General features: G+C 40.9%; 1 protein-coding gene across 3 annotated transcripts in view; it reads right to left on the reverse strand.

The window, feature by feature from the left end:
* Window positions 1-26,312, reverse strand: part of SORT1 (sortilin 1) — a 61,845-nt gene that overhangs the window by 26,224 nt on the left and 9,309 nt on the right. For all 3 annotated transcript variants that reach the window (XM_044749397.2, XM_044749396.2, XM_070486972.1), the window contains exons 2-6: window positions 15,338-15,397; window positions 13,841-13,905; window positions 4,952-5,054; window positions 4,260-4,424; window positions 1,218-1,291 (exon numbers count right to left, since the gene is read on the reverse strand). In XM_044749397.2, coding sequence (XP_044605332.1) covers window positions 1,218-1,291; window positions 4,260-4,424; window positions 4,952-5,054; window positions 13,841-13,905; window positions 15,338-15,397 — 467 coding nt within the window. The remainder of the gene's footprint in view (window positions 1-1,217; window positions 1,292-4,259; window positions 4,425-4,951; window positions 5,055-13,840; window positions 13,906-15,337; window positions 15,398-26,312) is intronic.

Consider the following 26,312-nt stretch of genomic DNA (forward strand, 5'->3'; position numbering starts at 1 on the left):
ACAATTCACTAAAATACATAAAATGACAGCAGATGTGGCATGTGTACACAGTGGTGCTGTGAAAACCTCATTTAACCAGCATTGTCTGGAAAAGGCCCACTTTATTTAAGCAACATTTCTTTATATTTTAGCTAATCTTGGTTGACATGTTCGGCACTGTCTACATTACACGTTTCCCTGACTCCCTAAGCAGAGGACTTTGAATATTAATCTCTTCCTTGGGATTAGAGGTCATCATCGTGAACATGAACTGTGCGGACCCATAACCCGGCACGCCCATCAGAAGCTGCTGAGGCATGTGTGCTCCCTCTATCTAGCGCCAGACCACTTCATCCTCCCAAGTTCTCTCACTTTTCGCCTGTTCTTGTAGTTCTCCTGCCTGCACGCAGCCCTCGGGCAGCGGGCTCTCATGCTGGCATCTGCTTGTCGTTAGCACTCACATATCCCACCTCTGGCAGCAATCTACTACAAACTGGGAAACTAGATTAACAAACTGGCTGAAATTAGTCAACGAGAAAGAAGAAAGAGGCTCTAAACAAGGGTCTGAACCGAATCAGAATTCTGGAGGTATAAAGGCTCTTAATTCAATTCTTGCTTAACCATCCCACAAATTCCCCAGACAAATCTCCTTTCACAGAAGGAAAAAACTGAAGCAGAGAGAGGTTAAGCCACTGACGAGCAGCAAAGCCAGGTCAGAACCAAGATGACTTGACTCCTAAGTAAGAGCCGCCTCCACTACGTCATCTGTAAGCAGGTACCTGGCAGGGGTCCCACCGAGAGCACTGAATGAGTTTGGCGCACGGACAGTGTGAGCTCTTTGGGCTTTCTTCCTGATTCCTCACTACATTCCACAACACTTAAATGGACGTCTATATGAAGGAGTGTAAATCTGGGCAAAGGGAAGTACGTAAGTCCCCAGATCAAAGCTGTATTTCATGCTGTTCCAATTGTTCTGACCATTTATGGAGAATAGACCTTTTGCAGACAGCAGCTACTCAGTCATGTGCCTTGTTTTATACTTTACATTCTAACATTCAGTGAGACTAAGTCTTCTTTCCCAGGTCAAGGTCTGTGTCATACCCCTCTCTCGTATCCTTTACGGTACCCTGAAGAGTACTTGGCCCAGAGCAAGTGCTCAATATTTATTCATGTGACTTCTGGCAGCACTGTCAGGAAAGGTGGAGGGCTCTGCACAGATGGAGTCTTCTGTTACTCACCATTTGGCCAAACACACTGCTTTGTGGATTTCTTCCCATTTTCCCCCAAAATTCTTGGACACCCACAGGCCATTCTGAAAGATTATAAATGACTTATCAGAATTCCAGCTTTATCCTGTGCAGCTGCTTGTATGACCTTTAATAATTCATATCTAACCATTCAGAACAGTAAAAACACACACTCAAGTTCCATTCAAGCTGCCTGAGCTCTACAGACACACACACAGTTATGGGGGCCCCTTTGGGGTTTTGGAAGTTCAGAATAACAAATGCTTATAAAGTGCCTACTATGTGCCAGGCACTGTACCAAACGTTGCACTAGGGATAAGAGGACAAATAAGACACTCTCTGCTTAAGCTCACAGTGTGTAACAAGTGGTACAGAAAAGAAGAAAGTTTGATACCATGTGGCAAGTGTTATGGAAACAGGGTCTCTAGGGTAAGAGTAGGGAGGGGAGGGACACTGCATCAGAGATGGCTTGTGAGGAAGACAGCTGAACTGAGTCTTAAATAATGAGCAGTGTAAGCAAAAGAAGGCAAATGGGGGGGCTGAGATGTTATTGCACAAAGATAGACTAAGGCAGAGAGGTGACAGATCACTGCAGTGGGTGCAGGGAGCTAAAAGCCTTTAGAGGTCGATGGAGCATTCAAAGGTGAAGAGAGGGGTAGCAAATGGTAAGGAGAAAGGTGAGGACCAGCTCATGAGAGCCCTCCTTCTACGCCATGCTGAGGAATCTGGTCTTTATCTTATATGAGGTACTCCAAGAAGGAAGGTGCTCTAAGCAGGGAAATGATTGGTCAGTTCTACTTTTTCAGGTGGAATACTTGGATGACAATGGAAAGATGAATTTCAGAGGGCCCAAACTAGAAGCAGGAAGAGGAGTGACTAATCAACACATTAGTTCATTAAGACTGACTGAGGCCCTAAACCACGGCTGCGGGGAAGAGGCTCAGGAGGAATTCAGACGCTGGACTCAGCAGGACTGGATGACTCATCCTGTAAGGCCGGATGGAGTGTGTGTGTGTGTGTCGAAGTCGATCATTCCAGGATTCTGGTTAAGGGATAAGATGCACTGTGGAATCTTCAGCTAGTATAAGGATTAAGAAAAGAAGAGCATGTCTGAGGAAGAGAAAGGAAGAAGTCAGTCTCAGAACGAGTTTGTGGGACATCTAGCTAGAGACATCCAGGGGGCAGCAAAAGAGGAATATGAAGTCCTAGGAGGAAGCCAGGGCCAGAGGGAAGGATCTGAGAATCTCACACATCATAAGCGGTAGTTAAAATGGTAAGAGTGGAGTGGAAGAGATTGCTCAGAGGGAAGTAAGCTGCAGGGATTTAAGGGTAGGTTGGAAGGAGTTTAAGAAAGAGACCAAGAAGGAATGGTTAGAAGGTAGGAAAGAATCACAGGGAATGTGACAGAAGCCAAGCAAGCAGAGTTTTTAAAAGAAGAGATTGGTCAATACTTTCAAAAACAGAAGAGACTTAATAAGATAAAGACTGACAATGTCAGTTACATTGGCAACACGAGCCTTCTGGGCTCAGATTCAGTGGCAGCGTGACAGAGATGTCCTGGTACAGGGGAAATTAAATGGGGCTGATCTAGGCAGAATTCACCTTCAGTGCTCCCACTCTCATCCACCATCTCCTTTCTTTAACTTTTCCTCCTCTGGTAATGTTCACTTCCCAGCATTTCTAACTCGCCTAATTCCACTTAGAAAGACAGGAAAGAGTCTAATGTCACCACTTTGACACTAGTGCAAATTGGTCCATCTTCTCCACTTGGAGTATTTGGACTTCAAACTTACCCTTAATTGGAAGAAATTTCAAGCATAGAAGCACTTTGTGCCTAGCTCTTCCTGAGGATAGTCTGTTTAAGATACTTAGTAATGAAGATGAGGTGGTCAAAGAATCCATGGTTTTCTCCATTCCTGTGGGGTCTCTTTGCTCCCTTGAAGGGCCTTCAGCTCAAGCTGCTGGAGGTCAACTTCCAGGAATTATTGTTCTAAGATCTGAAGCTTACCCAGCAGGCTAGTCTCCTTCCTGTAGCCTCTTTTGGCTAAGCTGAACTCTGACCTCCTTGATCCCTCCTGCCTTATCTCTGCTCAAAGATCTGCCCACAGAAGGCCCAGGACCCAGACTTCTCTTCCAGTGCCCTTCATCCTCTCTTTGCCCAGCCTGACTTGTTCACATTTGATGATCCTGTTTCTGTCACCAGAACAGCTCTCAAATTATACTGTGCAGCGGGCTTAGCTGGGGAGCTTGTTAAAAATACCAGCCACCTCACAACCAAAAATCATTCCCTTATTATATCTGAATCGGGAATTGCATCTTAAATCAGCCTCCCAGGGGTTTCTATCTGATGTTGCTGGTCAGTAGACCACACTCTAACAAATAAGATGAGAGAGAGCCATATAAACACAAAGTATAATTATAATTATCACAGTCTAGCAACTCAGCCATTTCGGCCCTTAACATCCATGATAAAGGAGACTGGTTCTGCAGGAAAGGAAGGCCAAACATGCTCCTCAGGGAACTTTCAGATGTCAGTTGCAAGGCTTGGGAGGGACACTGGTTTCCGGGGAAAATATAGGAATGTGGTAGGGGGCGCCAGGATTGAAGACTCTGGCTATTCAATACATGAGTGTCAAAGACAGAAATCAAGATGCTTTATATACTGAGGAACTAAGAAAAAAGAAACAATTAGAAAGACGTGGTTTGGCCATAGGAAAGGAACAATCACAACATGAGGAGCCTGACAATCTGTGCTGTCCCTTGCAGCACAAGGATGACTACAGTAAACTGTTTTCTAATCTATTATTAAAAAAACTGTATTAACAACTAGACATTATACTCTTCTGGAATAGATAGTCCATGAAAATTGTGCACTTTACCAAATAGGAAAAAAGTGCAAAAAATACATACTTTATGTTGTAAGAAGCCACTAGACAGCAGTCCAATACTAAAGCCTATAGGGTCCTTTTCAGACAGTATATTTTGAGACTATAACAATGCAAAAGGCAAGACAAGCTCCTCCACTAGACTTACGTCAGTGCTGAGGGCGAGAAGATGATCCGAGTTCTGAGGGCTGTACATCATCTGAGTGAGGGGGTGGAAAGGGAGATTGGTCTGAACAAAGTTCTTTGCAAAATCTGAGGATCTGAAGATTCTTCCTCCATGGCTTCCTCCAGACACCTCTGCTGTTAAAATCACCTGATTAGGAAGAGGAAAGCTCAGATTCAGGGTAAATACTATAAAAGCACAGGAAGTTCTTGTACATTTTCACCAGACATTAGTTAAGAAAATTTTCGTTCCAAAAATAAAAGGAATTATGACAATAGATTAGTTGGTGTACTCCAATCTCAAGCATTAGTCTTATTGAAAAATACTATCCTGAATTGGGCTAGTGCATCATACCTATGAATTTGAGCCTGGTCAGTTTGAGATTAGCCAGTTTCCCAAAAGACTAAAATGTTGTCTTAAGGAGTATACATTGTAATGCTAAACAGCTGCCATGTAATTATGAAGTGTTTTGGTGCATCTTGGACAGGGATCAAAAAAGAACCTGAGTGCTGAATTCCATTCTTTTGCGATCAGTACTAAATTATGTTTAATTTTAAAACAAAGTAACAGTAAACTAAAGATATTGCTGTGTATCACTGGACCATTCTAATATTAATATCTGACAGCTCTGCATGTGGTATCAAGCTTAGCTCTCTAAATGCATGAATAAGTCTCACCTTTCCAGAGTTCTCAGGACCAATGGCCATGCCAAATTCAGTCCGAATGAAGGTGTTATTGATGAGATTTGTAATATCCTTAAAGTTCTTTCCATAGTCCTCACTGAGAGGAAGAAAAACAAGACAAATTTAGAATGCACTGGTCATGGACATTGCTGGGGTCCTGACCGCTTCCCGTCCCCCTTTCCAGGGACTCTGTGGAGGCACTCACTCTGCCCGAACAGTCACCTGCCTGTGGGGAGCTGCTTCCATCCCTCGCTCCAGCGGTGGGCCTGATTAGTCTCAAGGAAGTTCTACCCCCTCACCCGGCGATGGGGTCAGGAATCAGGGAGTGATGCAGGTTGAGCCAATAAGGCAAAAGGGGGAAATCCAGGGTCTTTTAGGAAATACGTTTCCTCACACTTAAGACAGCCACCTGACGAAATAGTCTGTCTTCCTTTAGACCAGTGGTCTCAACCAGGGCATGTTTGTCCCCCACTCCGCACCATCCCACCTCCTTGCCGCAAACACTTGGTAATGTCTGGAGACATTTTTGATCATCACAATTCAGAGCTGAGGTGCTACTGGCATCTAGTGGGTAGAGGCCATGGATGCTGCTAAACATCCTACAATGCACAGGACAGTTCACAACAACCAAGAATTATCTGGCCCCAAACGACAATAATGCCAAGGTTGAGAACCCCAATGTTGTAGTATGTGAATGCAAAGCAAAAAATTGCTATGGGGGGCAGGCCGGGTGGCGCAGTAGTTAAGTGTGCATGTTCTGCTTTGGTGGCGTGGGGTTCGCCAGTTCGTATCCCGGGTGCGGACACGGCACCACGTGGCACGCCATGCTGTGGCAGGTGTCCCATATATAAAGTAGAGGAAGATGGGCACGGATGTTAGCTCAGGGCCAGTCTTCCTCAGCAAAAAAGAGGAGGATTGGCAGATGTTAGCTCAGCGTTAATCTTCCTCGAAAAAAAAATCGCTATAGGCATTTTGACGCAATGAGAGTACAACTTGAAGATGAAGCCAATATAAGTGGAGAGCACTGCTGAGGTAATTCTGGAATTTCAGAGAGGCAGAGCCCACGACACTGGACTGAACCAACACTGAAGCCCGTCCTTCCTCTGTATTTAGTTATGAGCCATTAATTCCCTTATTATTTAAGCTAGCTTGACTTGGGATCTCTGCTAAATGTAGCCAAAGGCCTCCTAACTAATCTATTAATGCACCGTACCAGTGATAAAACTGTAAGTTCAGTAGCAAGAGTCCTGAAGTTCCCTCCCCCACCGCCCCTGCCTCCCCAGAGGTTGTCACCCGTAGGCACAAGTCTCCAACGCACGCAGCACACAAAACAAACCAGGAAAAACAAACTTAATCTCAGGTCTTGGGTTCTCAAAGCTTTTCCCGAAAGTTCATTCCAACACTATCTTTGAGACGTATTTGAATCCACGTTTAGATTTAGAAAAATAAAAGCAAAAAAATCAGTAGCTGTCTAACTCTGACAGGTTTAATACCATGTACAGTTCTCTTAAAACATGATACAGAATGCTAAATCTTAACATTCATTAAATTTGAATGTTCATCAGTGAAGACCACTGTGTATTGCAAATTAGTTGCCCAGTGATCAATGCAATGAGCAGTGGTCTTCGCTGGTAGAATATATGACTTAAAAGATGGTACAAATTTTGGCAGCAGCCTCAACAGATAAAGAATCACGGATCCATAGAACATGAGAGACGCAAGGGACTGCAGAGAACATCTTGTCCAATTCTCTCATTTCACAGATGAGAAGGTACAAGGGAGGCAATTTATCAAAAGTCAACCAGTTAATTAAGGGCAAAATTCAAACTATAATCCAGTTCTCTTAACTCTCAGCCCCAAATTAGAGACAATTTTTAATTATTTCTGAGGAGTTTTTCTCTTACAACCTGCAGTCTTCCTCCCTCTTGCCAGGGCTTGTGGCCTGGCAGCAGAGATGAGCTAAGAGGAAGCTGAGAGAGACTGGAGGGAAGCATCTTGGGGTGTCTGCACAGGTCCCCGACAGTATGCTAAAGCAAACTACACGTGGCTTTAGCTTTTCTCAATCACCTTACCATCTCTTAGCACACACACAGAGAAAATTCCTAGATAAATAAAACAGGGATTAGGCACTACCCAACAGATTCCTATACTACCCTCTTTTGGCTGTGGAGTACAAGAAGAGCTCTTATCTTCCCGACTGCAGACCAAGAGAGGTGCGTAAACAACTCCTAGCTCCACACTGCAACACATCACCAACCGCTCAGACAACCTTCCACAGGGGTTTGCAGCAGCTTGATTACCACCAGCTTACAAACCTCCCCTCCTTCATGATATCCCCCTGGAACCTCCACAGCCCTGTTGGCAAGCCTTCTTGCTTTTTAAGAACTAGGCACAACAAACACGTCCCTGCTCTTCAGAAAAAGAAAGAAACAGCAAAACAAAAAATCATCTGCTACAACACTCTGGTACTTTAGCCAGTTATACAACTGGAACACAAAGGACTAGTATCAACCTGCTGGGACTTAAGTAGGGGTCTGTCAAGGCCATGTTGGATCCAGGATATACTTTAACATAACACTTCATTTAAAAGTAACTTTATTTTCTATCAGCATATATATCAGCATACAACATATCCCATGGAGAGGAAATCAATGAAACACCTTGAAAAATGTCTACTTTTCAAATTCCATATGATAATTAACAGTTATGAGAATAGCAGTCACGCCAGTTAACAAAACCCTGTGAAACCATCTGCTTTAGATACAAGTCTTTTTTAATAACAATTCTACACATGAATCCTAATATCTGCTCTTTCTGGCTCCCAAAAGTAAATGATCACTTTTGCATGTACGTGTGGTGTAAACATGTATAAGAATGCGCACGTGTTTATAACTCAAGAAAATAGTACTAGAATACAAACAGTTTTGGAACAAAGCCTAATACCCCCAAAGAACTAGAAAAATCTAGACATTATTAAAATAAACGAAAAAAAAAAAGAAGTAGGGGCTGGCCCTGTGGCCAAGTGGTTGAGTTCACACGCTCTGCTTTGGCGGCCCAGGCTTTCGCCAGTTCAGATCCTGGGCGTGGACATGGCACTGCTCCTCAAGCCATGCTGAGGCGGTATCCCACACAGCACAACCAGAGGCACTCACAACTAGAATATACAACTACGTACTGGGGGACTTTTGGGAAAAGAAGGAGAAAAAAACACTGGCAACAGATGTTAGCTCAGGGCCAATCTTACAAAAAAAAAAAAAAAGAAGTAATCATCACATGGACTTCTGGCAAGAGAGAGCACCAAAACTCCTAGCTAAGATGACGCACTCAAAGTGTTTCTTCCAGAAGACTCAGACGTTGACACTCAACCCAAATGTCAATAACCAAGAATTACAGCCTTGTTTTTGAGCACTTTTCATTAACAACATATACGGACTTGTGACATCAGGCATTTGAGCTGCAGACATTCATGAGAAGTAAGAGTAAAGCGTCCTACACTATCTCAGAGAATCTTACACTTTACTTCTCTCAACAATTAAACAAGCTCAGATATCCTTGTTTGAGTTGCTTTTGGGCCTAATCATTTCTCTATTCCTTTAGTTCATTTTTGCCATGATTAAGTCACTATAAATAGCAACATAAAAGCAACAAGGATGACAACAAATTCTTAAAAAAATAATTATAATTTTGTAGTTTTCTCTAATTGAGAAAGCTTATACAGTCGATCCTCATTATTCATGAGTAATTTGCCTTCTCAGTAAAATTTATTTGTAACCCCAAATCAATATTCGGGCACCTTTGGAGTCATTTGCAGACATGCACAGGGTGGTGAAAAATCTGAGTCACCCAGTGCACACGTTCCCCAGCTGAGGTCCAACAAGAGGACGCTCTGCCTTCTCACTTCAGCTCTTATACTGTAAATAAGAATCTTCTTCATGGTCTATTTAGTACCATGCATTTTACATTTTTGTGCTTTTTGTTGGTGCTTTCGCTACTTCAAATAGCCCCCAAGGATAGTGCTGAGGTGCTGTTTAGAGTTCCTGGGCACAAGAAGGCTTGGATGTGCTTTATGGAGAGAATACTTGAGTTAGATAAGCTTCTTTCGGGCATGAGTTGGTTGTGAGCTCAATGTTAATGAATCAACAATATACATATTAAATAAGGTATCTCTAAACAGAAACACACATAAAACAAGGTTACGTATTGCACAATTGATGAAAATGAATGTTGTGACCAGAGGTTTGCAGAAACCTAACTCCGTATTTCCCCGAGGAGCAAGGGTTCTGTATTCACTCTGTACCCATGGAGACTTTGTAGAACATAACTATTGTGAATAATGAGGATTGACTGGGTTGAGATTTCTAGTTAAAAGATCCATAGGGAGAATGTAGCTTATTAAAATGTGCCAAAAGAACCACAGACATGAAATCATCACCAGGTAAAATTGGCAGAATTTGAATTTACATTAAACTAAACTCCCAATAATTCAGTCTCTTTTTTCACCCCAACTGTCTAATGCTACCTTACGTGTTTTGTTTTTTTTTTTTGAGGGGAAAGAGTTGCCCTGAGCTAACATCTGTTGCCAATCTTCCTCTCTTTTTCATTTTTTTCCCCCTCCCCAAAGCTCCAATACATAGTTGTATATTCTAACTGTAAGTCTTTCTAGTTCTCCTGTGTGAGCCACTGCCACAGGATGGCTACCCACACACAAGTGGTGTGGTTCTGAGCCCGGGAACCAAACCCGGGTGGCTGAAGTGGAGAGCACTGACCTTTAACCACTAGGCCATCAAGGCTGGCTCTCTGTGTTTTTATTTTAATATTTTATTGTGTTCAATCCTTATTGGGAAAGGATGCATGCTTTCTGTGGAAATTTTTAAAATACAAGTGGGAAAATAAAGACGGTAAGACGACGCAAATAAAATCACAGAATTTTTTATCAGAAGGAAGATGAGTTCGTATCTGGGGTCCTTATTTTGCTTTGATTGACAAGATAACTCTAAGAATAGGTATTTTCATGGGAATATTTCCTAAGTGATTAAAACCACCTAGTTACATGATTTTTATATGCCCCAAGTTTGTACAAGTGAAGTTGTAGTAAAATGCCACCATCATACATTTTAATAGACTTTTTCTTTAAGAAAAAAAAAAGCAGAGAAATACATTTTATAAATGGAACTTATGCTAACCTTGTAACTAAAATATGCAATCACTGTTAGTAACCTACTGCAGTGCAAACTGAACCAAGCATGTCATTAAAAAGGCTGTCACACAAGACGCCTTGGAGAAGCTGGTCTACTGTATTTGCTTTCACATCTCTTGTACACCTTTAAGTTACTCTTTATTTAACCTCAAGTAACATCCTGAAAAACTTACACTGACTATGGAATAAATTTTAACATGAAATTTCTTAGAGATTCCCTTATTAATTTCCCAAATTTGAACAACTCTCAATAAGAAATAAAAATCACAAATAAAACAGCCCAGCAGTTTTGTGGTAATCGGGTACAGAATTCTGGTGCAGAATAACGCTCACGTGTGCTTCACTATGTTGATCTTACAATGGAAAGTTAGACTCAAGAGGCCATAAAACAAAAAGGTGCAAAACGTCGTTTAGTTGCCAAAAATCAAATCACCATCTAAACTATAGCTAGTTTATTTCCTTTTTAACTTCATATTTGCAAGTGAGAGGTAAATACACTTTACAATCTATTATGTGAATTCTCCTTAACAGAGAATAAAAATTTATACTATTCCAACATGATGTCTTTAAATGGGAGATAATAATATATTATTCAATTTTACCTAATCATTAATGCCTAAGGACTTTATTATCTCCCAAATCTTTCAACGATTCTTTTTCACAACCTAAAGTATACTCCCCATAACTCACCACAGGGAACAGCGACAGCTTCCTTCTATTCCGGTGGAGCTCCATGCCGCACTCTCAGAGAGGGGCACGTGATCAGCTGCCTTTTATTGAATCCCAAGTAAACCTTTGACCTCATAAGATTTAGCAGAGAAAGTTAATCCAATAAATAATAATCATTAAAGCTGTGAAAAACAGCAGAGTCTTCAGAGTGGATTCAAGAGGCTTTTATTTTATTTCTCAGTTGGGTGACCTCAGCATATTCAGGACTCATTTTGATCAAACTGCTCCCTCCCTTTCCCATTTCTAAAGCAACATGTGCCTCTTGGCTGGGGGTTCAACAACATGAGTCATTCAGACTAGGCCAGCCCAGATGGAGAGGTAACAAGGCATATTTACAGTTTCCACCTAAACTCTGGAAGAGTTTTCACTTCACAGCACGGTGGAAATAATTAATATTCAAAATGACCTTGGTAAAAAGAAAAAAACCCCTGCCATGCAACATGAAGAGAAAGAACTGTAGTAACATGATACTATACCAGAAACAAATAGGACTGCTCTCTAGTTAAGTGTATGTTAGGGGCTTCTCACAAGACCAAACAAACACAGGATGAAAAAGGTCTGAATCAGACTGTGGTAGGTATTTAAATGGTAACATAGTGATACTGTTTCTGGTTTGCTTTTGGTTGTCTTAAAGTAAGCATAATACCGAAAAGCAAAAGATGGGGGAAAAAGCCGTGAAAACATATTTCACTGCCCTTAAGTATGACTCGGGGACCTGTCAGGTCCATTTCCAGTCATTTGACTAAAGAACAATGTAGAGAATAAAGAGTGAGTTCAGAAGGCAAGCAAAAAAGTAATCGAGGCAATAGGTATAGAAGATAATTCAACCTGGAGAAGGAGGAGTTTAGTAAAGAGCCTTCAAAATACGTAGTGATCAATCAGAGAGGAGGTTTTCATTTGCTAGTAAAAAATGAGCCGAAAATTAGCATCCTCCATGACAGATATATGCGTGATATTTATCACAGCAGCATTAGTCAAAGTGAAAAAATCAGCTACAATCTAAGTGTCTAAGAGAGTACTGATTAAGCAAATTCTGTCAATCTAACAAAAATGATGAAGGTTACTAGCAGAGGGGATATGAAAAATATTGTGGTATGAGTACTGACCAATCAGAAAGGGTATAGGTCATAACGCCGGGTGTTAGTAATGCCTGCATGCTGCCAGGGGTGGGGGTGTGTGTGCATTTGTAGAAGCCATGCAGGCATCTGGGGGCAGGCAATCACTTATTACCAACTGGCACAGAAGGCTCTCACTTCTTTTGAACAACGCGTACAGCAGTGCCAGCACATGCTGGCTACATGCCAGCCCTGGCTGTTGGCATGGCAGCAGTTAACAGCACCAAGTGCTTACTCCACGCCAGGCACCACAAAGCATAATTGCTAACAGCTCTAGGGTGGCCATTCTTGTCATCTTTCTTCTACAGACGACAAAAAAGACTCAGGGAGGTTAAATGACTTGGCTAAGTTCATTCTGCTTGCAAATGACAGTGCTGAGATTGAACCCCACGCCTATGCGCCGACAAAACCTAGCAACTTTATGCTGCACCATGTTGCTTCCTAAGACTATGTGGCTGTAGGATGTAATTTACAGGGGAAAATCAAGATAATAAATTGTAAATAAATTAAGATTACACTTGACGTTAGAGTGAATTTTTTCTTGCCTTCAAAATTTCCAAATGTTTTATGATATGGTTGTATTGCTTTTATAATGAAAGATAAACCGGTAAGAAAAACTGTATCATAAGGAAAGTTTGTATGACAGCAAGATTTCTTAAACACTGGAAAGAGTTACTGAAGTTACATATCTTTTATGCATTTTTTTCCCTCCAAAACAAGATACTTTTCATCTGTCTGAACTGGTTCAACTACTGTTCTAATTGAATAAACAAAATCACTTATAAATTATAGCCCTTTCTAGCACTAGGATTCTATAGGACATTGTCAACCTTTATCAAATAAATAGGAAGATATTACCAGTCTAAAAATTATAGAGAGGTCAAGGCATTGATTCACTCAGTTAATATGCACTGCCTGCCTGCTGTGACTCAGTTGTTAGGCAAGTTGTGAGAGAACCCCAAGTTAGTCAAGAACCTTGCTTCATGGAGCTTACAGCAATTTCAAGATGGCAATTTCCTCTTGGCCTATTTTTGAGCCTGCATCACTGTGTTGAAGGGCAGAGAGCGCTGGCTGCCGGCTCAAGAGCAGCAGCAGTCAAGGATCCCACCTGCTGGGGAAGCGACCCTGGGCCGATCTATCTCAGAGCTTCAATGTGGGTTCACTCCCGTTGAGGAGACAATCAGCAATTTCTAGAAATTAGTTGGTCTTGAATCTTACGGTTAAGGAAAAGAACCTACTATTTAACCAAACTGTACCTTTGAGAAGACAACTCTAAAACTTTGTGAATGTCACAGTATAGGTTATGGTTCAGAACATACGCCGTCACTGTCATTACCAATGCGAACACTACAAGGCACTTTGGTAGGTCCGACCTGAGAACCTCCTCCTGATCAATGGACCATCTGTTTGGGGCTCAAAATGCTACATAAATAATATTTATTTGGAAGGTATAGTGAGGATTGTTACTTCAGGAATATAAAACCATTTTGTGCTCATCACAAATAGAAAGATGGTTAAACTCCATACTACCTTCCTACAAATAAATATCCATTTAAAATAACAAACACACCACTACAGACTCTTCCTTCATCCTCCCTTGTCATTTTGCCCCTCAGTCGGGTCATCCTAATCTTCTTGGAAGTAGATTTATTTTCATACCTCTTCAGGTTGCTAAGTACATAGTAAAAAGTATGCTAAGTGAGACAGTCTGGTGAAAATTTAAGATGGCTAGAAGATCTTTTAAATCAACTGTTAGACTCCATCAAGTCTAGAAAAGGGGGGAACTTACATTCACAACATGTTACTCAGTCAAATATCCCAGCCATGTGTTATGCATCTCACCTTCGATATAGCTTGGACTGTCCAAAAGCCAGTGGTATATGGAAGGTAGTCAACACTAGAATGATCTGGAGAGAGACAAAAGCATGCAGTCAATAAGAGAGATGGTCCAATTACATGCTTGCACACACTGGGATTAAATCAATATCTGAAAGATTGCCAAGAGCCCTGTTTTGTAGTAGCCTATATTGTAATATATCTGAAAACTCAGAAGGACCAAGTTGCTAGGGCTTACAGTGATTCAAAATCTCAGCTCATTTTGTTGAGATGGTCCCATTGCCTACACTTGCAGCAATGAGGCGGAGCTACTCAACAGCACATTACAGTAAAGGACGGATTGAACTATTTTGTATCCTTATTATTGTAAGATATTCTCAGGCAAGAATCATCTCTCCTTCTGCCTACAGAGGCCAGAATAGTGTGGATGTTCTAATAGAAGTCACTTTGTCCTTTTCTTCTTCTCTCTGCTGTTAGTTCTTCATAAAATTAATCTTTTAAATAATTACTTTTCTAGAGCAAAATATGCAGGAGGAAAAGATTCTGATAGATTAGTACAAGAGGCTAGGGAGTCTCAAGTAGCTATATAACAGGAAATCTTGGAGATACCAACTATCTCAGATAAATGGATGAATCATGGAAATTAGGACACAACTAAAATTTGAGAAGAAACTGAAACACGCCTAAAGAAATTTTACCAGAAGTTTAAAAATTTATTAAAATAAGAAATTTACAACTTTCTCTTTAGCATCAAAATTATATTTCTTTCGGCTCCTGATATAGCCATCATGTGCCACAAGGCTATGATACATACATTACTGGAACACCAGAGGGCATGAGCTGTGGCTCCTCCCCTGTTTCAGGCAGGACAACAGAGCCAGGAAACACCAGGCCCCGATTCAAGACCTGAGGCCAATGCATCCTCAGTGCCCTCCTCCAGGGGGATTGGCTACGTACGAAGAGGGATAAGGAACTGACTGACTCGCCTTTCATTCCCCCAATCCTGGTAGTACCTCCTTTGTGGTAGGGGAAGGGACAACAGATGGAGTTGAACAACCATGAGCCCAGGGGCGCCACAGTCCTTTGACATCAACTGTGAGAAAGGACACAGGAACAATACAGTTTGGAGGAAAAATGCCAAGATGTGTAATGTGCAGTTTTCCGCTTCTACACAGGGGTTTTCTCAAGTATTGTGAGGCTCCCTTCTCATCACATAGCACTCTCTTTCCTCTTTCTTCTTGCTCATCTTGATGCCAAGCAGCAACCAAGGACTAAAAGGATGTCTATCTTGCTATTATGGAAGAAGGTGGTCACAAGATGTTCCCAGCTCTAAAGCAAAACTAAACAGACCACAGCTTCCTCAGAGTCTGTCCTGCAAGCGTGCATCTTCTGGGATTGAGGTTGGAGACAATTTCAGAAAGTAATAACATTCTGTGCTTAAACCCCCCAAATCTAACCTCATCTTCTTGCTAGGCTGAATTAAAGACTCAAAATACTACTTACCCCAGTGCTATCTCCAACCCAAGACAAAGATACTGAGCCACTGAGATCATCGAACACATGCTACAAGGGAAAAAAAAATGCATTTAGAAATGACATCTCTGCATCTTTGACTTCCTTAAATAATTCAGAACACTATACTTTCAAAGTAATTACGTTCATAATTATAAGGGGATAGGGATTCCCAAAACAAAATTTGGGAGAGACAGGATTTAACTACTTAACCTGAATTACTTGGAAACTTTAATTCTCTCTCATACAAAGTGAGCCAAGCAGATGAGTTTTCTTCAGTGGACCAGATGGGGAGCTAGGATAATCTACTTGCTTTCTCCTACAGAACTAAATATAAAGATATAGAAAGTATTCTGAGGGTGCTTTAAAACAAGAGATCACAGCCCACATTGACAGACAGAACTGTAACCCAATCTGCATAATTTAAATTTTTCTAGGCAGCCTTTACAGTATAGCTGAATGAGTTAATAGCTGGATTCCTTTTGCTTTTAGACTAACTCACTCAAAATGACAAGGGATAGAAAGAAGAGCAAATGCCCTTGTTTCACTTTTTTATTTAATAATAATAATAATAGAACAACCTTAATAGAGTTGTGGTGAAAGTGAGGACACAAAAAAGTGAAAGCTGATCCAAAACATGGTAAATGTGTTGAAACGTAGTTATAATAATCATTGTTGGTGCTTTTGGCTTTTGGGTTTTGGTTTTCAAATACCTTCTTTCTTTACTTATAAAATAATATATACCCATTATAGAAAATGCAGGCAATAATAGGGAGCTATAATAAAGAAAACATAAATCATTCAGAATCCTAACACAGAGATAGTCAAGGTTAACACATATATAATCTTCTAGTCTCAGATAATTCCAAAAAGGCAATACTGGCACTTGGTAAAAATTTCCAACCATACAGAAATGTATAAAGTAGAAAGTGAAGATCCTTCCTCTTTCCCTGCCACACACCCCACGACCCCAAGCCCCACTCCCCAGAGGAGTTAAAGAGCTTGGTATATATTCCTACTAAATGTTGATGATTACGCTTTTCTCTTCTGAAGACTTATATCTCATTCAGGTTTTTTAATCTTAAACATGCCTGGCCTTCCCGGATGTGAGCAGCTCCTTAAAAGCAGAGGTTATACTTCTTCGTATTCCCTGTGCCTACCACAATACTTGCACACTCAATAAGCATTTTGAAAATGATTATACATCTTTCCCAAACCACAAACTCAATCTCAAAATAGAACATGTCTATAAATGGTGGGAAGCCAGCCGCTTGGTCACTCAAGCCACCAATCGCAGAAGCAGTCTGAAGAAACAGAACTGTTTTGCTTATCTTCTGATTTTCTTTGGTGGTCCTCCTGAATGGGCCTCCAAACTCACCTATGCTATTTCCCCTCTGGACTGTGAGCACCTTTGAGGTCACAGAATCTCTTGTACAATCTGTGTAAATAGTACAATCAGTGCCTCACAGAGGGCTTGCTCAGTAAATGCTGGTTAACTCTCAAACGCCCAGGCAGAGCTTCCCACAGCGTCTACAGGACAGAAAGGCTATTCATTTATGTAAGCTGGCCAAGCATCTGAGAAAAAGTAGGGCTGCTAGAGACATCCGGAACCAGAAGCTTAAAAATGGACACAGCAGTGTGTCTTTTAAGACATTGCATACAGAGCAAGACAGCATGTTCTCTAGGGTGAGGATATAGTGTCTCAGATTACATCAATGAGCTCCTTGAACAGCAGCAGGAGTATCCAGAGCTGCCACAAGCACCAGATAGACTGCATGGGCTTGCAGTCATCTAAACATAGGCTATCATTCCAAGGAAGGCTCTGGTCACAACAACTTTTATCCCTAGGATAAAAGAAAAATCCCACCATTGGAGTTCTGGCTGTTTTGATCAGGCCATAATATAGTTAGTCTTGAGCCAATCAGGACCAGCAACTTTCATTTTTCAGGCAACACTCTACACACCTGATCCTGTTGGTGCACACTGGCATTACTCATATCTTCCTATTGCCCAACCACAGGAGGAAGACGAGTATTAGATGTCACTAGCGACACTCAGCTCCACCTAAACAACTCAAAGGATAGTTGACCTCATTCATCATCCAAAGAGTTCCTTTGGAAATGTGGGCCAGATTTATTAACTATAACTGTGGTCTTCTGCTACCCTTAACTCTCCCTCTCTTCCCTTCCCAGTAACCAATCAAATTTTACTTTTAAAAATATATGAACTCATTGAAAAAACATCCACATACAGTGAATGCAACTAATTTCTTATATTTCAGTCTTTAACATTCTTATACTGGTGAAAATAAGAGAAAAAAATGAAATCAGATCTAACAACAGACAATAGCTCACATGGAAAGAAAAGGTCACATGGAAAGGAGACAAATTCAGGACAGCTGGGGGATCAAGAGCACAGATACTATCTGACCCTTCAACGGGAGAAGGGTTACAGATGTTCAGGAAAGGGTGGCCACCTGCTCATGGTTAGAAGACAGAATTCACTTGTGTCAGTGGAAGGCCATTAATCCTAATGCTTAATCATTTATTATATTTAACAATGTACATGTCACTCTACATTGTGGTGGCATCTTAGATATTTCAAAATATGTATTACTTTTAAGTATGGCATCAAGAACCTTGTCTGCCTCCCTCACTAACCTGAAGCCCATCTGGTAGAGGGACTAAGTCTACTTATTTTAGCTACTAAATATATAGCATAGCACATGGAAGGCACTGACTTAAGAACTATTCGTGAAGCTCTGAAAAGGAAGATGACGAAGTGAAAAGAGAAGGCCACTTAATTTCTTCATGACAGAAATGAGGATGAAATGTAAAAATCCTGCTCTAAAAGGACTTTTGCTTCTGGTACAAGATGGAGTAACAGGGATCAGATTTACTTTACCACCTGAAACAACCAGAAAAACAGAATATATAAAACTATAGCTTTCAAGACAGTGGACTTCAGACAATGAAGGATAATAATCCCCAAGACACAAGAAACAAACAAGGACCTACATTTGCCCACACTTACTGTCTGGAGAGAATATCCAGGCCACAGCGCAGGGAAGGGGAACCCAGGCAGAGACCAGAGGTCTCCCCTCAGTTGAAAAGACGAGCTGGTAGCTGGGGAGGCCCAAGAGGCTGGAGTTCACAGGGTAGAGTACTAGAGGGGAGAGAGCTGCACAGCAAGAGAACTCTGGAGGTCTACTGATGGAGGCGCCCCAGCCACCCTGCCAAGTGTCAGCTGAGAAATAAACAGCTCATGCCTGTAAGGAGACTACCTGAGGGCAGGCAAGGATCCACCTGAGAGAACTGAAGGAAACATCTGGGCCTCAAATAGGACCAGACATAATTCCTGCTCCCAACAACCATAGCAGAAAACCTCCTTTTCACAAGGAATTGGACAGGGTGCTCAGAAATTTTTACCTCGGTAATGAAGAAAAATTAACCCTAGACTAAATGCTGTCTCGGTCTTGCCTAAAAAACTTCAAAGCAAAACCAAAAAGGATCAAACTATTGCCAAGTAACCTAACAATGTCCCAGAACAAAGTTCAAGAATATCTATAGGAATGTAAAAATATTTAGCACTCAAGCAGATAAAATTCACAATGTTCGACAATCAAAAATAACCAGGCACGCAAAGAAGCAAGAACACAGGACCCACAAGGAAAAGAAAAACCAAACTGACCCAGAAATAACACAGATAATAAAATTAATGGACAAGAACATTAAAAGTTATGATGATACTCCATATGTTCAATAAGTTAGAGAACAGACTGAGTATGTTAAATAAAGACATAGAAGATAAAACAGACTCAGACTCCTAGAGATGGTAATTACAATGTCTGGGATGAAAATTACATTGAGCAGGATTAACAGGAGATTAGACATTCCAGCAGAGAAGATTAATAAATTTGAAGACATATCAATGGAAACTATCCAAAGCGAAATATGGGGAAAAAGACAGAAAAAATGAACAAAGCATCATTGAGCTATAGAACTTCAAGTAACCTAATACATAATGTAATAGGAGCCTCTGGAAAATGTGAGGGTGGGGGATGGGGATTGGAAAAAAATAATAGCCCAAAATTTCCCAAATTTAATGAAAAGTATACACCCAGAAATCCAAGAAGCTCACAAACCCTAAGCTCAAGAAACATAATGAAAACTACACCAAGACACAGCATATTCAAATTGTTTAAAACCAGTCATAGATAAAAATCTTAAAAGCATCCAGAAGAAAAAATATTACATACAGAGGAACAAAGAATCATAGTAGACTTCTCAGAAACAATGCAAGCCAGTGGATCAACACTGTTAAAGAACTGGGAAAAAACTGTAAAGACAGAATTCTACACCCAGTGAAAATATCCTTTTAAAATGCAGGTTTTAACACAGAAAGGTTCTGTTCTTCTGAACGTGTCCAATGCTCCTCAGCACTGTATAGCGGGGGTTTCTTTTCGACAGCCACAGGAGAGGGACTACACCAGCACAAAGGATCTGAAAGACAGGGGCTGGCCCAGTGGTGTAGCAGTTAAGTTTGCGTGCTCTGCTTCAGTGGCCCGGGGTTTGTGAGTTCAGATCCCGGGTGCGGACCTGCACACTGCTCATCAAGCCATGCTGTGGTGGTGTCCCACTCAAGAAACAGAGGAAGACTGGCCCAGATGTGAGCTCAGCAACAATCTTCCTCAAGCAAAAAGAGTAGAATTGGCAACAGATGTTAGCTCAGGGTTAATCTTCCTCACACACACAAAAAATCTGAAAGACAGCTGAAAGCCCATCTTTCCGTGGAAAACCAACAATCCTATCATCACAGCTTACATGATCTCTTCCTAGATAATATTCTCACAGCACCGGCGGACATTGCTTATAACTATTTATATTTGGCTCCGTCTCAAATTATACTAGGAATTCTTAGATGGCAGACACTATGATCTGGTATTACGCATCAGGCCTAGCACAAGGTCTGACATATATTAAGTGCTCCACAAACATCTCTATAAAAGTCTATTCACAAACCCCTGCTACCAACATTATTGATCTGTGTGTGATCTTCCTTCTACCATGGGTGCCACCATTTCGATAAATAATGGCTGAATAGGGTCTCTTCCTATGCCCTTACTGCCAGGGAAAACATTGTTTAAACACTAGCATGTATTCTTGGCTGTTCATACATATAATAGTGACCTTACTCCTCCCCTTCCCACTGCAGTTATCATCAACTCTATATAGTCAAAAATTGGTAAAGATGCCCTGAACACATCAAAGTGTTTAGAGGCACTGCCCAGGGGTAGACTATACAGAAGAGACAGTCAAACATTTGAGTATGAAGTAACAAAGATCTGCATACTGAGATTTAAACAGGGCTTACAGACGTAGGAGCAGGCAGAAGCAACAGCCAGACAGTGGTAGAAAATAGTTGTGCAGGTAGAACAAACATGAAGATATATGAAGTATTTTGAAAAATTTCAAAGGACAACACAAATAAAATATATTAATAACAACAACTAGTAAAGTGCTGAGTATACAGGTGACGCTATTAAGTACTTGTTAAATAAGAATTGCAAGATCAGGATAAACAAAGTTAAGGTGGGAATAGAAGGAAAATAAAAATAGAGAAGAGGAAATATGTGTGAGAAGAAAAGTACTTCTGCTTGAAATATCCGAAGAAAGCTGAGATGAAACGACTGGGTCACTTACTCAAACAGGCATGGTTCCCAATGGTATATACAGCTGAACATAATCAACCAATAAGTTATGGTTCAATTGTTCTAATCAAGGTAAAGTAAGATGAACAAAAGAAATACGAGCAGAGGACAAAGCTTTGTGGCTAGAAGGAACTGAAAGGCAGAATAATCCCTTTTAGAAGAGAAAACCCCAAACCTCCAACACAATATTACGAATGAATATCCTACAATATTAAAATACTGACCATATAAAAACACTTAGGAGCCAAGGAGTCCAGCCAACAGAAGGCAGAGTGAATGTCTACCTCCAGCGCCGTGACAAAGAAGATGTTCTGTGTTAGCTGTATATGTGACAATTGAAATGGAGACAGCTGGGGAGAGCTGAAGCATGTTTTATTTCTGGTAAACAATAGCTGTGTCGCTCCAACACAGTCTGCCTACGAGGTAGACCATTCAGCACAAAGGGAACATGATCCGGCCACCACTTACTTCTAAGCAGTCAGCCAAACGTATGATCTAGAAGCAGGTCAGAATTAAGAGAAACCATGCAAATATGCCGTTTGTGTGATTAGCAATCCAAAAGCCAGCATGCAGAGGGGCTACAGAGTAAACACAGTAATTCAGATTACTTAATCATACCCTAGGGTAGGCAGCTCAGAAACCAAAAAGTTTAAGACTAGCTATGCAAAATGTCAGCTTGATTCTCTCAAGAGCAGATGAGCTTGAAACGTGTCATTTCTAGAGAGAGACTTATTAATCCCCTAACAGAGTTACTGGCACAAGAATGGACAGGACACACGAAGGGAACAAAACAAAGTCCAAGACTGGACGAAGTTTCTTTTATTGTACAATAAAGTCAGCATTTCAAGTTAGTGGTAAAAGAGTGTTGGAAAAACTAGCTATCTGGAAAAAATTAACAGCTGAATTCCTAATTCCCTTCTTACTCCCACACCCAAATAAATTCTACATTTTTTTAAATATAAAAAGTTATATCATAATACTACTAGAAGTATGAGTGAACATTTTTATAATCTTAGAATGAGAACACCATTACAAAAAAATGATACAAAAACCAGAACCCATAATATAGGGATTACTTTGACTACACAAAAAAATTCTAATGGCAAAATATCAAAGAGAAAGTTGAAAAGAAACTGGAAAAAATTATTTGCAACATGACAAAGGGTTAATATAGTTTTCAAATCAATAAGAAAAAGGCAAAGATCTCAAAAGAAAATAGGCAAGGACACAAGCAATTCACAAAAGGACATAGAAATGGCGAATAACATGAAAAGCTATCCAATCTCACCAGCACTCAAAGGAAAATCAAAGAAAAGTGATGTGATGACATTTTCCACCTTTGGAAAAGCCTGACAAATGTATCCAGTGAGGGGTGGAGACCAGAGCACCTGTGTGCACCGCTGGGGGGAGAGTGTAAACTGCTACAACTTTTCTGAAGAGCTATTTGGTGAGGTAAGTCAGAACTGGAAATGTCCATACCATGTGACCCAGTAAGCTCACTCTGAGGAATTTATCGTAAGGGGATAATTACACAGCTTTTAAAATTTTTTTTATTGAGGTCACACTGGTTTACAACATTATATAAATTTCAGGTGCACGACATTACATTTCAACTTCTGTATAGGCTACACTATGTTCACCACCAAAAGTCTAGCTGCCGTCCGTCACCATACATGTGTGTCCCTTTACCCCTTTTGCCCTCCCCTCACCGCAACACATCTTTACAAAAGATGTTATACATCTGGATGTTTGTTGCAGCTAACAACTATTGAGCACTTCCTACAGGCCGGCTACTGCGCTAAGCATTTTAACACATGATCATTTCATCCACATAACAGCCCCAGCAGGTAGTACTCTATCTGTATGCTCTAAATGAAGACCTGAAGCTTTGTCAAATAAGTTCTTTTACACAATAAAACAATACACCAGGTGATACTGAAAATGTTTCAGGTACTTACTGACATTGATAGATATTCATAGTATGTTGAGGAAAAAGGTTACAGAATAGCATGTAAAATCGTGTATTTATGGTTAAAAAGATATCTGGAAGGATTTCTTCAAAATATTAACCACAACTGTCTCTAAGTGGTAGAATTTATGGGGATGATTTCTTCTTCATAGTTTTTCTGGGTTGACTGAATTACTCCCCATCCCACCTCCAATCAGCAGGAATCATTTCTTAAAATAAAACTACATAATATTATTATTTTTTTAAAAAAAGGATACATGAAAGGGTGGTATAAAAAGTACACACAGACCATGTCAGTTTATTCTACTACACCGGCTAACGGATGTAAGAGAAGGTCACAGGATAGGTCAGAGAGCCCCTGCCACCCTGAGCCACACCAACACAGGAGGTCTCGGTTTAGGGGAGACTTTCTAACGCAACATCCTACCATCATTATTCACTGGGTCACTAAACTTTTCAGAGCCACATTCAGTCTTTTGTCCATCACCTGTTGAACAGTGATTTCTGTTGTCCCCAATGGCACTGACAGCCACTTGCTGTCCCCAGGAGGGGAGCTCTAGGGAGTAGGGAGTCACTGGTTGGCATTTATAACCAAATTGGTTTTCAGGGACTCATTATGTTAGAAAGCAGGGGACAGCTTGTACTACCTTCCCTGAAATACATTTACCTTGACAGCTCATGATACAAGACTCACCCACACATTTATTGCCTACCATTTTAAAGCCAGAGGTCCACCAAATTTAGAGACCAGGAATTAACACAAATGTCCACTTCTGTGGTTATGGGGCTAATCCTTGGTTCCATCTGGAAAAAGAGAAAGGCCACAAAACACAACACTTTTCATGGAAATAACTTTGTCTTCACTTGTAATTAAACCAGAAACCTAATTAAATTACTGTTACCACAGCTTGGAGAACTTAAGTTGGTCCCGAGACTCACTGTAGATTGGAAAAAAACTCAGTAATGAGAAACTTCTGCCTATCTTTAGTTACACACCTGATCAAAAGTAAAACACTGACAGAACTAACACTGGCACATGGGAGCATGGGTCAGTTTCACCCGGCGGGCCCCAGTTTAAAAGCCACTTGCAGATGACCCAACCATTTGCCATCTGGAACAACCTCTCTGGCAAGTAAACAAGGGAATGAATTCAATGATGGCATCCTTCACGCACATTCCTTCTTTCGCCAAGTACATCCACGTGCCCACCATGTGCCGGCCCCTATTCAGGGCACTGGGGAAAGAGCGGTGATAACACACGTTCTGTGCTTGTGGGGTATCCTCTATGAACACGCTTCTTCCAGAAGCCTGAAAACTAAGGCTAAACATGCTAGACGTTTAATCTACAGAAGACAGCCTGTCACAGCAAAAATAAAACTACAAAAGGGGGTTAAAGCCTAGTCCAGTAACTAATAGGTTGGGAAAGTAGGCACAAATCATTTTCTCTCCTGGGAATCCATTTCCTCAAGAGTAAAACTGAATTATGCTCCTTCACTCACTGGAATAACAAGAATCAAATGAAATAACATACAAAGGCAAGGCACTGGTGATCCCATAAAAGCTGGGATTTCAGATTTAGGCTTCCAAACCCTACTAGGGAACACAGGGACAGACAGGGCACAGTGACGTGCAGGAGAGGTCTGAAACACAGCCTGGGTGATGCTCTCTCAGGCAGGAGGAAATCTTAACAGAACACAGTTCTGCTAAATAAGGCACTGTAGGATCACAAAACATGAGCCAAAAATAAGATCACAAATGTTCTAGTTCTCGGGGAGACTATTCTTAGAAATGAAAAAGCTAAACATAAAACATCATACAGGTTTTCAAACCTATTCAATTATTCAGGATTTTATGCGAGGCAGGATGATATAGACGAGAGCACTGGGCTAAGACTCAGTCAAACTGAATTTTACTTCCAGCTCTGCCAAAGGCCATGTTTTGAGCAGCACAACCAAACTTCACCACCAAGGCGAGGGGGCTGGAATGACAACATTTCTAGTCCCTATAAGCTATAAAATTCTATGACTCATCTATAATTTAACCACTCAGTTTGCTTTTCCACTGCTCTGTCTTCATTAAAAAGAAAAAAATCAGCTCCCTGCTCTAAAGTCGAGTATTAAAAGGAGAGGGCAACAGCAACCTTCACAAGTAAAAGCCTCAACAACCTGGACACTCGCAGAAAGGAAGCAAGGGAGACCCCTGATGCCACTATCCAGGAAGTAAAAATCTATGCATTTGACCTAAGAGAAACTCACAGACCATCACTCTAAATCAATTTGCTAAACTTGTTAGAATTGCCTAAAATTAGTAATCTGCTTTCTTGGTTTACAGAAGAAGCTAATAAAATCTGGGTGTAGTGTACCTAGAGACAGGGACAGCAGCAAGAAGGAAGAGGACATTGCAACGAGACTGCCGTTTCTGCAGGAAAAAAAGTAAACTTCAATAGCAGACAATGGCACTAAGCTTACAAATCTGGGCCAACCGAAGTGGGAGAAGACAGCCCCACATATCTCTAGAGGTCCTGAGGGCATTAATGTCATACCACATTAAAATAACATCAATCCTAGCATAGCATAATTTAACCTCTTCTTAATGATCCAGGCTCATACTGTTGACTAAGGCAGAGAAATATTTTTAGAAAGAGTCCCATTAAAATGAAACAAAAACTTCTGGCACTTACAAGCTTAGTTTTTGAAAAATTTCACCTTCATGGGATAATTCATTTCCAATCATGCCTAATAAATGAGCTAAATTTCAAAACTGTTAGCATTTAATTTTTACATCTTAGTCTCATTTCAAAGAAAAGCAAGTGATGAAGGGACATGCCCCAGTTGCCAGCTGCCTGAGCCATACGGCTGGCTGCTCACCACTGGGCGTGGGGACTGACCCCTCACTCCCTCTGCTGCAACCACACTGGCCCTCTTCCAGATCTTCGGCACACTAAGCGCTTTCTAGCCCCAGGCCTTTGAACATGCTGTTCTCTCTGCCCAGCATACTCCTACTGGAGAAATTCTACTCATCTTCAAGTATCAGTTTAAATAATTTCAGCAAGTCCTTCCAATGTCTCTGACTAAAAGGACCTCTGCCAATTATTCTCCTATGGCTATTTTTTCTTCTTGGCACTTATCAGATTTATAATTATGTATTTGTTTAATGTCCATTTTTCTCTGCTGGTCATAAAGGCAGAGTTCTTGTCTGTTGTGTTCCACATCAGTTCCCAGGACCCAGTACAATGCTGAACATGTGGTAGGTGCTCAACAAGTACTTGTTGAATTAAAGAACGACAA

The sequence above is a fragment of the Equus asinus genome, chromosome 16 (assembly GCF_041296235.1).
Source record: "Equus asinus isolate D_3611 breed Donkey chromosome 16, EquAss-T2T_v2, whole genome shotgun sequence".
In the NCBI taxonomy this organism is placed as follows: Eukaryota; Metazoa; Chordata; class Mammalia; order Perissodactyla; family Equidae; genus Equus; species Equus asinus.